The sequence below is a fragment of the Amaranthus tricolor genome, chromosome 5 (genome assembly GCF_026212465.1).
Source record: "Amaranthus tricolor cultivar Red isolate AtriRed21 chromosome 5, ASM2621246v1, whole genome shotgun sequence".
In the NCBI taxonomy this organism is placed as follows: Eukaryota; Viridiplantae; Streptophyta; class Magnoliopsida; order Caryophyllales; family Amaranthaceae; genus Amaranthus; species Amaranthus tricolor.
This window is the reverse complement of record NC_080051.1, coordinates 26,887,977-26,903,032: the sequence shown is the minus strand read 5'-3', so window position 1 is coordinate 26,903,032 and position 15,056 is coordinate 26,887,977. Positions and strand designations below refer to the sequence as shown.

At 30.0% G+C, this 15,056-nt stretch overlaps 1 protein-coding gene across 1 annotated transcript; it reads right to left on the bottom strand.

The window, feature by feature from the left end:
* Window positions 1-5,640: 5,640 nt before the first annotated feature.
* Window positions 5,641-9,838, bottom strand: LOC130813988 (probable pectinesterase/pectinesterase inhibitor 41). Its single transcript, XM_057679950.1, has 2 exons — window positions 8,650-9,838; window positions 5,641-6,511 (listed from the first exon to the last, which is right to left on the bottom strand). Exons 1-2 carry the CDS (start codon window positions 9,674-9,676, stop codon window positions 5,820-5,822), a joined length of 1,719 nt encoding a protein of 572 aa, XP_057535933.1. The 5' UTR covers window positions 9,677-9,838; the 3' UTR covers window positions 5,641-5,819.
* Between the last annotated feature and the right edge of the window lie 5,218 nt (window positions 9,839-15,056).

The following is a 15,056-nucleotide window of genomic DNA, read 5'->3' as shown; positions in this document are numbered from 1 at the left end:
ATTTTTTTAAATATTATTATTATTATTATTATTATTATTATTATTATTATATTATTATTATTATTATTATTATTATTGTTATTATTTTTTTAAAATACTATTTTTATTTTTATTATTATTAGTATTATTATTATAATAATACTAATTATTATTATTATTATATTTTAGGGGCAACATCGTCAATATATTAAATTAGGGGTAGCGATAAAATAAAAAAGATGACGATGTTTAAGAATTATGATAATAAACGACCTCATAAGAAAAAGTAGTAGATAGACCAGGCAAAATGTTAGCTACAATGAGGGGCCCAAGGGATAATTTATTATTATATATCGCCACCCTTTTCATTATATCGCCACCCCTTAATGAAATTACGAATTTGTCGCTGGACTTCAAACTTGTTTAACAAATGTAAATCAAACTTAATAACACTGTTATCACTTTAAAAACATTAAATTTAAAGTTTGAACGTAATCCCGAACATTTTTATCGCGACTCTATATATATTGAATTTTCAAAGGCGTCCTTGTAGTATATACGAATTCAAACATGGTACTATCTCTCTAAAAACTCTCTAAAAATGTTCTTCGATTTTAAATAAGCTGTTAGTTGGAATCGATTAACTATGGCTAACGAAAGCGACTATGAATCGGATCCGGTACGTACTTTAATCGATTTGAATCGGGGTATTTTTTTTTTAAAAAAAAAAGGAAGTCACAAAAACTGTGCGAGTAGACCATGGTTCAGTCGCACAAAACGTGCGAGTGAACCATGGTCCAGTCGCACAAAACATGCGACTGGACCGTGGTTCACTCGCACGTTTTGTGCGACTTAACCGTGGTTCAGTCGCACATTTTTTTCGAATAGTTTGTTTTATTTTATTTTTTTATTTACATTATTACTTAAATTATTATACTTCTTAGTAAATTATTATTATTAATATTATTATTAATATTATTATAATAATATTATTATTATTAATATTATTTGTATTTATTATTATTATTATTATTATTATTATTATTAATTTTTGATATTATTATTATTATTATTATTATTAATTTAAGTAATTTATATTATTAACATTACTATTATTTTGTTATTATTTATTTAAATAATTTATAATTATATGTTATGATTATTATTTTCTTATTTTTTAATATTAATTTATTTTTATTATTATTACAATTATTTTATTATATTTTTTGTATTGTTATTATTTTAATATTATTTATTTAAGTAAATTATAATTTTTAATAATATTAATTTGTATTACTAATATTTTAATATTAATTATTAAAGTAGTTTATAATTTTTATTTATTATTGAATGTTTTTATTATTAATATTTGTATGTATACTTTTTTAATTACCTAATGTATGGTTTGTTTCATATTTCAAATTTGTAGGACTTTGAAAACTTAGGAGAAAACGTAGATTACTCCGGTAGATTTGTTACGGATAGAGAATTTATTTCCTTAAATGAATTAAATAATTGGGCCGTTGTGATAACAATAACAATTGGTTTTCAATTTACACGTGCTTCTTATAAATAAAAGGAAGGACGTTCTAGAGTTAGTGTGTATTTAAGATGTCACCGCTGTGGTAATATTAGGGGTGATTTACATAATCTAGATAATGCTGCCCGGATAGTTCTAAAAGTAGAAGTTGTGGGTGTAAATTTTTGATTGTAGTAAGTAGTCGTAAACCAGGAGAAAGACCTTGGACGGTAAGGGTGTGTTCTGTGAAAAAGGAAGACATAACCACCCGTTGTTAATGTACAGAGATGGTCATGTAAGGGCAAATAGGATCAATGTAGATATTCGAGAGCACATACGACAGATTAATGCAACCGGCATGTAACCGGTCTTTATCATGACTTCTAATAGAGAAAATTTTCCTGGTTTTTTAGTAGTATGAATCAGATTTATAATGCTAAGCAATCAATAAGGTGGGAAGAGAAGGAGGGTAGGACTCCCCTTCAATACTGTCTTTATATGGCCACAGAACTTAATTACGTGGTCTGGACAGACTTGGATAATGAAGGGGGATTGAGCAAATTATTAGTTGCAAATCCTACTTCTATCCAAATGACACGTACGTGGCCGTATGTTGTGTTGATAGATACAACGTACAAAACAAACAAACAAAAGTGGTCACTGTGTGAAGTGATCGGAATGACGCCAACCAATCACAACTTCTTGGTTGTGTTCTGTTTGATGCGAGATGAGGCGGCTGTGTCATATTCGTGGGTGTTGCAGGGATTGAGAGATGTTTTTGGCACAGCTCATACTCCTAGCGTCATTGTAACCGATCGAGACGAAGGTTTATCTGCAGCTATTCATGACGTGTTTCTAGGTAAAAAGGTTTTTGTTGATTAATAATTGTCGTTCTATCTATTGAATATATCTTAATTACGTTCAATGTTTTATTTAATGTAGATGTACGACATTTGTTATGCATTAAGCATATTGCAAACGACGTTGAGAACATGGTGGACAAGTTGTGTGGCGGGAAAAGAAATCAACAAGGACAGGTATTCAGGAAAAGTAGATGGAATTCCTTGGTTGAAAGTTCTACAATCGATGAATTTGAACAGAGATGGCAATCGATCATGACTACCTGGTCGGTTAGGAACAAAAAGGTCGTTCGGTATCAGGCGCGTATCTGTGGGCCCCCCGGGCTGGGGCAATGTGACTAACTAGTCCGTTCCAGCAAACTGTGAGCGCCTGCTCCCCCGTGGCGGCTCATATCAACCAGACTATGTCCGACACGCTCAGATGCGCCTGAAGAAATAGGGCCGGCACGTGCGAATCTCCCGTCGGGCCCCCGGATAACAGTCCAGTCCACTGGGCGAACAACAGTGCCTTGGTACTCAACATCATCAGCATCATCATTATCACTAGAAACCCCCAACTACTCTGGAGGCTGCTAGCCTGGTTATCAAAACGAATACGCAGTTGGTTCAGCGTACTCGACCGTTGGGCCTCACTGTGTTTGACAGCCTCTTCCTGCCTAGCCCTCCTGGTAGAACCCGTCACCTCCCTCTCATGAGGGTCCCCTCTGAGCAGGGTAGGCCTAAAACTATTCCCGCTCAGCAAGTTTCAAAAAAAAACTCTTTCCTTTCACGTGAGTACCAGTCATTTACTACAACTTTTGATAATTTAATTAACTATTGTTAATAAATAAGCATAATCAAACGTTACGTTAAATTAACCACATGAACAAAACACAATAATTAATTAGCAAAAACAATATTTAACTAATCATTATCAACAAATATAATGTAAGAACATATTTATTATTATTATTATTATTATTATTATTATTATTATTAATATTATTGTAATTAATTTTCTAAATTAACAATAATCATAATAATAATAACAATATTAACAAAAATAATAACATTAATAATAATCATAACAATAATAATACAAACAATAATAATCATAACACTAATAACAAAAACAAATATTTAAAAATAAAATTAAAGAAAAATTTAATAACAATAACAATAACAACAACATCACCAACAAAAATAATAACAATAATATTTAAAAGGATATAAAAAAGTTAATAATAATAATAATAATAATAAGAATATTTAAAAAATAAATTAAATATTATAATTAAAACAAAAATAAAAATTTAATAATAATAATAATAATAACAATCACAATAATAATAATAATAATAATAATAATAATAATAATAATAATAATAATAATAATAATAATAATAATAATAACAATAATAATAATAATAATAATAATAATAATAATAATAACAATAATATAAATAAAATTAATAATAATTATTCAAAAAAAAAATAAAAAATTGGGCGCGTCGCAGGAAACGTGCGACTGAGCCGCGGGTTTCCTGCGACTGACCCGCGGTGGGCTCGCACGTTTCCTGCCCTTTTTGTTTCCCCCTTTTTTAAAAAATTTAAAATAATACGATTCGAATAAAAATTACCTCCATTAATTGTTTGGGATTTAATTTCTTAGTTTTTGCTTCAAAAATTTCATGTTGTAATTTTTTTTAAAGTGTGATAAAGGAGTTATTTAATGAGATTGGAGTATATATAAGAAATTTTAAGTCCAGTGGTAAATTCGTAATTTTTTAATGTCCAGGGGAAAATTTGTAATTTTATTGGGGGTGGCGATAAAATAAAAAGGATGACGATGTTTAAGGATTGGGATTAGTAAACAACGTCAAAGGACAGTTAGGTCGTAGATTAGATTGATTGGTCCATCATATACGGCCACTGCTTCTGTACAGCTCATAAATTTCACGGGGGGTTCTTGTTTGACGGGTTTGTTTTTCGGACCCGTGTTTAATTTTTTGGCAGTTTTAATTTGGCTGCGTAAAACTGTGCCTAATTATGTTTTCACTTTTGTTTCACTTCTTTAGTTAATATTTAAGAGTATTATATACTTTCTCTGTTTCATAATACTCGCTACACTTTTTATTTTTTGTAATTTTATATTACTTGCTATATTTTCGTTTTTAGTAATAAAACAACCATTTAAAATTCTACCTACCCTTATTTTTATTCTACTCTATACTCTATAATAAAATACTATACTCTATAAAGTAAACAATCAGCTACAGGGTAGGTGAATCACTTTTTTTTAATTTACGTGCCAATGCAAATATAGCGACTAAAACGGAATGGAATAAGTATATAATGTCATTCCCCCGAGGACTTTGTTTCTAGTGGAGAATTTTTTTTACCAATTACACACCACCTTTACCTTCTAATAATGAATAAGCAAAAAATACTGACAAGGTCCGCTTAAAATGAAAAAAAAATATATAACTCATTTATGAAGAATTTTTTTTCTGTATATTTTATTTTTAAATTGAATTACACGTGCTTATTTTTGGAAAATGAATATGCTTTACTTTTTAGTTTAAATTTAATGTTTAAACTTTTGTTTTCAAATATTAGTATGTTTATGGCAATGATAATACATATATTATTGAACATATACAGTTTTGATTTTTCAATTAAAAGTAAATAACAATTTTTGATTTTTCAATTAAAAGTAAATAACAATTCTATAAAATATAGCAATAGTTTCTATACATTTGGGGGTGTTTGTTATAGAAACATACATATAATGAAAAGGAAAATGATAAAGAGGAGTAAGGGTAAGAATATGAATTATGGATTGTAGTTATATGTTATTTGGTATAAAAATATAAGAGAAATACTTACTTGATCATAGAAAGAAAATTTGTTACTTGGCGTAAATGTTTGGTAAGCCGGTAACAGACTAAGGGTATTCATTATCCTCAAAAAAGAGATTGGGTTAATCTAATATTATACCAAATAAAAAATGTAGAATAATAGTAATTGAATCCCTTACTTGGTATTCAAATTAAACAACTAGCTCATCCAAAAACTTAGCGGATGATTAAAGTCCCAAAACCCAAATTATGTTATATACTCTAACGTGCCTCTTTAAACTTGACGCTGATGAATATTCCACTTAAAATAAGGGATTATTGAGATTCGAACATGTAATTTCTTATTACGCAAGCTCTGATATCATATCAAAAAATTAATTAAATCAAAATCTAAAACTAATAGTTAAAACCCTAAATTATAGTATTATCTAACATAATTATTGACCTCACACATAATTATTATTTATTAGAGCAACATTGTCATGCACGTGAACTACAAATTACTTAGATTCTCAAAATATTAAATCTTTATTACATTTCAATTAATACAACAAAACTACAAATTCATAAACAATGTTAAAAATAACAAAAACTCATCTCTAAAAGAATAAGAAATTCAATCTAAAACAAGCCACTAGTATAAGGAACTTGTGTTTGAGGTAACCACTCATCTCCAAACAAAAACGTAGAAACCGTAAAATTAGCAGCATCAGTTGCATTCATAATATGGTAACCCATCCAATCAATTCTACCACTAAGATTCGAACCCGGACCCGTATTATTAAACTCACCATAATACAAAGTATCCAACGCAAAACTTCCATCCCATGCCCTCCAACCCGTAGGGTCCACCACACGATCAATATAAGTTTGCATATAAACCGTCCTTGAATATTGTTTCCATGGCCTCCCTAAGTAAGTCTTGGTTGTTCCATTACTATAAGCAAGATCATCGGATGCCCGTATAGTGCAATATTGGATCGAAATACCCGTATTTTGATTCGGGTCGGTTCTACCTTGAGCTGTAATAGCATTGAATTGAAAGGGCAATGGTAAACGTGGGTATATATTACAGTTTTGGAATACAGCATTTGCGTTACCAAATATGAAGTCTACTGTGCCATAAATGTCGCAATTTTTGTAGAATTGTCTTAGGGAATGTGCGTATAACGTGTCTTGGTATCCTTCAAAACTGCAGCTATAAAATGCTGATAAATCTGCGCCGTTTCGGAGTGCTACTGCTTGGTGTTTTATTGCACCGGCCGTGTTTCGAATTGTTAAGTTCATTCCCACAAATCCTGTGCCTGTCACAACTGTGTATAAAAAAAATACTTTGTCATTATAATGGACTAAAAGTAATGTAAATTGGACACTCTAGCTTTATTAATTTAAAAATACTATGCGATTGAACACCTTATATGTATCTACCAAGCTTGAATCAATTTTATTATTGGTTATGTTATCTTTTAAGAGTTTTCTTGAAAGACATTAGGGCTGGAAAAAGCTGACCCGACCTGCCAACCTGATCTGAAACCGACCCGAAATTAGCGGGTTTGGGTTTAGATTTTTGACCCAATTAATTAAATGGGTCAACCCGACCTGATCTGTTTATTAAATGGGTTAGGTTCAGGTTGAATTTTTTAACCCGAAAAAAACCTGTTTAACCCATTTATTAAATGGGTCATTCAGGTCAGGTCGACCCATATTAACCCACTTGGGAGTTGGGCCTGCGATATTAACCCATTCCTCTTCGCTCTGTTCCATTCAAAATCATAAACCCTAAAATTATTTCGTGGTTTCGCTTCGCCTTCCTCAGTTCCTCATTCATTCCAGCGCCTTCCTCATTCCTCTTCTCTCAGTTCTCTGTGCGAGTATGCGCCTTCCTTATTCCTCGTCTCTCAGTTCTCTGTGTGCCTTCTTCATTCCTCTTCTCTCAGTTCTCTGTGCGCCTTCCTCATTCCTCTTCTCTCAGTTCTCTGTGCGCCTTCCTCATTCCTCTTCTCTGTGCGCCTTCCACTTCGTCTTCGAGTGCTTCGAGTCTTCGACCTTCAGGACTTCCTCTTCTCTGTTCTCATTCTTTTATTTTTATTGTCCGATTTATCTGATTTTTTTTTGTTCGATTTTTTCTGATTTTAATGTTCATTGCTGTTAGTCCTGATACTGCTATTTTCATTGTTCTTAATGCTCGATTTTTTCGATTTTGTTTGTGTTCCATTCCACCAAATCCTGTTACTTGCTATGTATATTGAGTTCTTTGTGTATTTTCCTTTGGAGTTTGCTTTTGTATTTCCATTTTGTTGTTCTTGGGAGTAATCATGTCAATTGATGTTGTTAAATTGATGATGAATCTGATGATGAATCAATTGATGATGTTGTTAAATCAATTGATGATGAATCTGAAATTGGGTTAAGTGATGATCCATGAAGATATCATTGCACAATGAGTCTGATTTGAGTAAAAATGTGAATAGAATATTTGGGTCAAATGGGTCAAATGGGTCAAATGACCTGAAATATATGGGTTTAATGACCTGAAAAAAAAAAGCAGGTTAAATGGGTCATTAGCAGGTTGACCCGACCTGCCACAGATCAGGTCGGGGTTTCAATTTTTGACCCATTTAATTAAATGGGTCAGGTTCAGGTCAAGAGTCTATTGACCCATTTATATATGACCCGAACCTGAAAATGACCCAACCCGACCTGTTTGACACCCCTAAAAGACATACTAGAAAGTAGAAGCTATATAAATGTACAATACGCTTCATTATAATAGGAATAATAACAGAGTGTTTATTTATAAACATTAAATGGTAATATTTTTATCTTCTGACGAAACTTTTTTTTTTATAGCTTTTCTATATATACATCTATTACCTCCATAAATGAATTAAATGATGAAAATAAATTATTACAATAGAATAAGAATGATTACAACCTTGTTAAGTAGTTAGCTAGTTATACTCATATTAAATTCTCATTACTATTTCAATCATTTGAAAGAAAAAATGAGTATATAGTATAAGTATTCTTTCCATTTTCATATGTTTTTCTCAAATAGAATTTACTGATTTTAGTGTTAAACTTTAAAAATGATTTCTCATCGACTTATATGAAAAAATATATTAATGTGAGATTTTGATATATTCGTCTCAATATACATTTTCTAAATATCAACTTTTCAGAAATTTCAAAAATTCACGATTAAAATTATTTAACGTTTAAATTTGCATTAAGATCTGTATAAAAAGTGAATGAGAAAAACAAATAAAAACAGAAAGAGTAATATGTTTTCATAAGTTTATGAGCCTAACATATTTACGAGTAAAACTAAAGAAAACACTAACGCAAGTATTGATATTGTTGATTGTTGATGTCTCATCGGTTTATGTATCTTTTTATACGTTGGTTCACATATAGAAAGTAATTAAAACAAAATAGTACAAAAACTTACCAAAAGTAGCAGACTGAAAAGTAGTATAATTATCAACAACACTCCGATTACCAGTAATAATAGTTTGATTAATCCCATCACCCATCATCATAATATACCTCTTTTTCTTATCAATATTAACATACTCTTCATAAACTCCAGCAGTAACATAAATCAAAAAATACCCATCTTCTGCTTCTGTCTTATTCGGCGCCGCCATTACTGCATCATTAATACTCGTAAAATTACCACTCCCATCTAAACTTACCGTCACCACATCATTTATCTGCACTTCATCATCATCATCATCGCCATTAACACTCTGTAAAAACCTCTCATTTCTCAACACTCCCTGAACTCGATCAGACATCTTAAACTTATGGGTATGATGAGGATGAGATTTAAACTTAGATTTATAAGAACCCTTTTTGGGAATCCATGCTTTGGTGTATAAAAACAGAGAAATCGAGTAAAGCTTTGCATCGTTCGATAATGGTGAAGTGATTCCATGATCGAATGACCATGATGATTTAATGGCTTCAATACCATCTAAACATGTTTGTTGATTGGTTAGAACAGAGCTTAGGTATGTATGGATGTCTTCGGCGGTTAGATAAGTTAGTGTTTTGTTTGGGTTGTTGTTAACGGTCATGTACGAGGTAGTTAAGAAATCTAGGTTTAGTTCTGAGAGGAATTTACAGTCTTGCAAAGCGGCTATGGCGTAAGGTGTGAGTTTGAGTTTTTTGGAGTTATGGAGGTATTTATTGATGAGTTTAAGGAATTTTGAAGATTGGGAAATGGAACGTTTGAAGGAGAATCTGCCATATTCGTAGACATTGGCGGTTTTGTTGTCGGATTGAAGGATGGATTTGCAGTAAGATGGGTATTGAGTGGATTGGCAGAGTGTTGATGCTGGGATTCGGGTGGTTGCATTGTTTGAGGAATCGGTTGGTAGTTGTGTGGATAATGTGGAATGTGATTGGATTAGGAAGATATAGAAGAAGAAAATGGAAGATAGTATTGTAAATGGGTAATGGAAAGATGACATTGCTTTTGTTATGTTCTTGTAGTGGTGAAGGATGATTAGTTTAGGGAGTTTTTTTTAAGGAGAGGGAAGAGTTTGATTGATGGAGGAAAGGATAGTGTGGGAGAATTTTATAGTGAGTAATGAGGAGGCGTCATAGTGAAACACAAGTATTCTATGGGAGCTATATTGTAAAGATTTTAAACTTATTATTATAATTGATATATAGAATGTACTCATTACCAAATTATCTGTGGAGACGCATATGGAGATCATAGGTATCATAAAAATATATTAAAATGAGGTTAGTGAAAGATATGTGAGGACCATATATAAGTATTATTAAATATTAAAATGAGAAAGAACAAGGTTAATTTTATTTAAAATTTGTGGTATAAATGAAAGATTTATAAGGAAATAACAAATAAAATTCAATCTAAAATGACAAATGACAACAATTTTAAGAGGAGAGGGATTATAACTTTTATTTTAATTCTCCCTCCAATTCATAGAAAAAGGAATATTTACTTTTTCACACTATTCAATGTACTTATTCAATGCTTAATATCTCTTATTATACATAACGAAATATTATAAAAAGTGGATATTATTAATCTTTGCATTGAGACGAATCAAATAAGATATCACATGACTATGTTTGGATTTATAAATTAAGAATAAAATACAAATTAAAAGTGATAGATGAATAATGTCAAAAAGTATATGTCCCCTTTTCTATATATTAGAGGGAGTATAACGTGCTATAGGGTTTATATTATCAATTACTTTAATCTTTTGAATAACTTGATTCTTCGTCATCATGGTATCAGAATTCTACGTGACGTAAAGTCTTGTGTTTAAATCTTATCGACCCCGTATTTCAAAATGAAGTATTTGGCGTCATATGTATGAGGTGAGCATATACGTATAGCATCCACACTTTTAGCTCAAGCAGCTCTTATATGATGAGAAGGGATATAATATATTCCATATAATATACTTTGGACCTTCGATCATTAACTTATAAAATTTTTAATTAATCTGAATTATTAATTTTTTTTTTTTTATCTTTTGACGTATTATATAATATCTCAGCCATTCATTATTTATTTTGTCGTTCTATATATAGTTAATAGAATATGATATAGTGTTGCAATTTCATAGACACAGAAATAGACACTAACGTAGAATAAATTTGTCAATGGTGGGGTAATAAAACTATATAAGTATAAGAGGGGGAATAGAAATGTCAATGGTGGGGTACGATGAGTATAAGTTTGCTTAGTAATATAAAACGCGTCAGCTGGTACACTGCCTAATTAATGGAAGAGTAGTTGGTCATAGATTTATTCTACACTATGCTTTTTGACGTCAAATACTACAATAATATGCATGGCATAGTCCCACTTCAATGCCACCTTCAGTCTATTCGTGTAATATCGGTGACAAATTTGTCAATTGAATAATATGTATAGCAATTGAAATAGAGTCATGAATAATATATAACATATTTACTGCTAAAATTATCAATTTAAATTTTTAATTGAGATAAATTTTTGACAGATTTTAAAGCAATGTGTTAAATGTTAATTTTTTAAAATTTTTGATCGAGATAACATATAACATATCCAATAATTGCTTGGTCTACAATAACTATGAGCTTATATGTGGTAGCTAAATTGATTAAAAGTTAGTAGATAAATCAAATCCCATTTAAATAATAATTACTTTTACTAAATAAAATTTCGAGTTGAATTTTTGATTTCTTATGTAGATGTTTTCTTTTCTGGGTCCTAATCCTGGTCCTACTCATGCTAAAAAAAAAACTTTGCGACAGTGGAAGAATTTGAAAGCTAGGTTAGGTAGTGAAATGATAGTCCAAACCAGAAGGTAAAGTTTGTGGATTCCAGCAGTGGGAAATGAATGCATTGTTGCAAAACCTCCTAAAATGATTTGACTCATACAAAGGAAAAACATGGGTTTTTACTAATAATAACTACAAAGGCAAATTAATCAATCAGAACGTATTCAAAGGTTTATACATTTTCGACAAGATTTTCAAGACTAATTTTCGTACTCGTGTAATCCGCCACCGCCAATAATACTTCAACTAATATGGAGTAGATTTGTAATGAACTTAAGTTGGGATGGATATGTTTATTTGAATTGTTACTTCATCTTAATAGGCATTTGGTGAAAAATTAATAAAAATATACGTATAAATTGGTACTTTTAGAGAATTCTCTGTGGATATCATGAAAAAACAAATTAAATGTATGTATTGATGAAAATTTAATAAAAATTACGATTAAAAAAATAAAAATTGAGCAAATTTAATGAGACAGAAATATGTATTATTGAGAGTAAAATGTCCATTCGAGAAACCGGAAAGCTTTGCACTTCTTCAATGCTCTAATATGTTCATTTTGTAAATTGAACAACTAAGAGCGATTAATGATAAATTTTTACATTACAATTTTACAAAATACTTCTATTTAGGGCCGACTTTGAGAATTTAGGTGTCCGGGGCGAAAAATAATTTATAGGCCCTAATTATTCGCTTTTCAGTTGATAATTGTGCACTTATAATTCAATAATTAGTAAATAAGGTAACAATTATTGTTATTAACACTTTGACTTGGTTAAATGCACAATTTAATTACACAAAGTCTTAAGTTCGATGCATATGAAGACAAAAATTATCCACTTTTTTTATGAGCCCTGGGCACAGAGCCACAGACCCTTCTTGCCCTTACCTAGGATCCGCCCTGCTTCTATTCGTTGAAGATTATTTATAGATTTAACATCAAATTAAGCTTAGGTCACCCTATCTAATATTCTTTTTTAATTAATTAGTATCTATATTCAATTTCTTTCACCACAAAAATAATTACAACCCAACCTTCTCACTAATATTTTGTGGTTTGAAATTTAAAGTTTAATTTGTATCTTGTATAAATAAATAAGCTATTAATTTTATAATTCGTATTTCAAGTCTTAAAATACAAAATTATACATGGCAACGTAACAAAAACTTAGAACTTTATTTTATTTTTATAAAAATATTTAGCTAACATAATAGTCAATCGACTCCTATTATTTTTCTAATGTATTGCCAATTTGATTCCTTTAATTTAACTAGCTATTGCCTATCCATCGGCTTAGCAGCGAACCTGCCAATGGACAGATTAGGTTGTAATATACTTACTTTGTGATTTTATACTTTAACTGATAGTGATAATTTACCATACAATATGTTACTAATTTACCATCAGTTGCAGACGAATTGTCTCATTGGATTTAGGGGTGTTTATCAGGGTCATCAGGTTTTCGGGTTAGGTTTTTCGGATCGGTTTAAAATCGAATTTTCTGTTCATATTTTTTTTACATATATAGTTGTAAATCATTTTTGAAGTCGAATCAAATCGGATTTGAATACAAAATTGGATAAATTTTGGGATCATTAAATCTGTTTAAACACCTCTAATTGGATTGATAGTTGAAAAGTTTATCTCCAACCATAAGAATACAGGTTCAAATGCTTATATCAATGCAATCAAAACATTATAGAAACAAGGTTACACCTAAATTATGTTTAGTGAAGGATCAAATATATAGAATTGGAGTCATATGGAGGTGCCTGGATAATAAAAGCGGTATCTATTCTCTGATAAGACCATTTCAAAAGGCTGCTTTCTGAATTTTAATTAGGTATTTAGTAATGCATTAGGCAGACACTAATTAAACCTAAAATAATTAATCAAATTTATTCTGTGTGGAGTATTAATGGCGACGGTTGATATCCACAATGGCAAAATACCGAATAGAAGTACATGCATACAATATGGTTTTCAAATTCACAAATCCTCAAACAGATTGTCTTACGCATAATCTATATGATCTATATAACATTCACTCTCACTCAATATATATTTTAAATCTTAAATTACTTTTAATTACTTATAAACTTACAATCTTAATATGATTAATAATAGTCTTAAAGTAATTTTGTTTATAGTTTTATAAGAATTAATTTTTATTGTTCTAAATCAATTATTTAAAATCTTAAAGTAATCAAAATAAAAATGAGATGATCGTATGGAACCCTCTAATAATAAGACGCTTTCCAACGATACGAATTGTTGGTTTGCGGCTAATTGCTGCTTAAACTACACTTTTGCATGGTTTGACTTGGTTTTTAACTAGTTAAATCCGAGATTAATATAGAACTAGGTATTTAGTATTCAAAAGATCTTTTTCTAACAAATTTATAATATCTTTTTAACTAATCTTACAAGATTAAAAAATAGTTTAAGTTATGAACGAGATTAAACAATAACGACACATGTATGTATATTACTATATAAGTAACATTATATATTCAAATTTAAAATATTATTTTGTAAAATTTTATCATTCCACAAAAATCATATTATTATCATTTAATTATTATACTAATAACTTTACAAATATTATAAAAGTAAATAAACACAATGGTTGTGCGTGTATATGAACTTAATGTAAAAATGATAACAAAATGTACCTGCATGTAGGGGTGTGCAAAATGAGACTGGAACGGCAATCCAGACCAGACCAGATGCAATTGGTCTGGGCACCAGGTCTTAGTTATTCTTCCTTGCGACGGTCCGATCTAAACACGAAAAAATCCAGATTAGACCGGATATATATAAAAGTAAAGTTAAAGAGAAATAATATTTACGATTTTTATGTATATACTTATTTAAAGGGCTTTAAATTTTTTATTTCTAACATAAAATAATTTTTTAACTCAAATTTTTTAATTTTATAATAATTAATTTGCTAAATTATTTTAAAATCTTCCAAGAGGAAAACCGATTTTGACCGGGACCGGTTCCGGAACCGGTCCAGTCTCTAGTCTTAGAATATTCAAAATTCCGGTCCAACGGGTTTCCCTTGATCCGGTCCGCGTTTGGACAGGTGAACACCTCTACCTGCATGTAAGATACAAAAATGGTTTGTCTTTTTTGATTTTTGAAATTATTTACTAATCACTTTGAATTTATATTTTATTCTTAATCTAGATGTCAAAATAAATTTAAGTAAGATTTTGTTTGATTTGTCTCAATGTAAATTTTATTAATATTAATTTTTATAATTTTAATTATGTGCAATTAGAGATATTTAGGATTGAATAATATTTTGTATATTGAATAGAGTAAAATAATTTAATATTAATAATTTTTGCATTGAAACGAAACAAACAGATCCACCCTTACTATGTTTTAACTTATAGATTAAAAACTAATTATAAGGATGATAAGTAAATAGTGCAATATTTTTAATATTAAACATTGTAACATTTGGGAAATTAATAATTAAGACGAGTGAATTTAAAAGAATTGTAAGTACGAGAATGACCCTA

Bases quoted from the DNA above. Each gene is read 5' to 3' on its own strand.
- LOC130813988 (XM_057679950.1), bottom strand. From the start codon at position 9,676: ATGTCATCTTTCCATTACCCATTTACAATACTATCTTCCATTTTCTTC. The intron at 6,512-8,649 runs GTAAGTTTTTGT...TTTTATACACAG, and splicing joins TTTTCAGTCTGCTACTTTTG to TTGTGACAGGCACAGGATTT.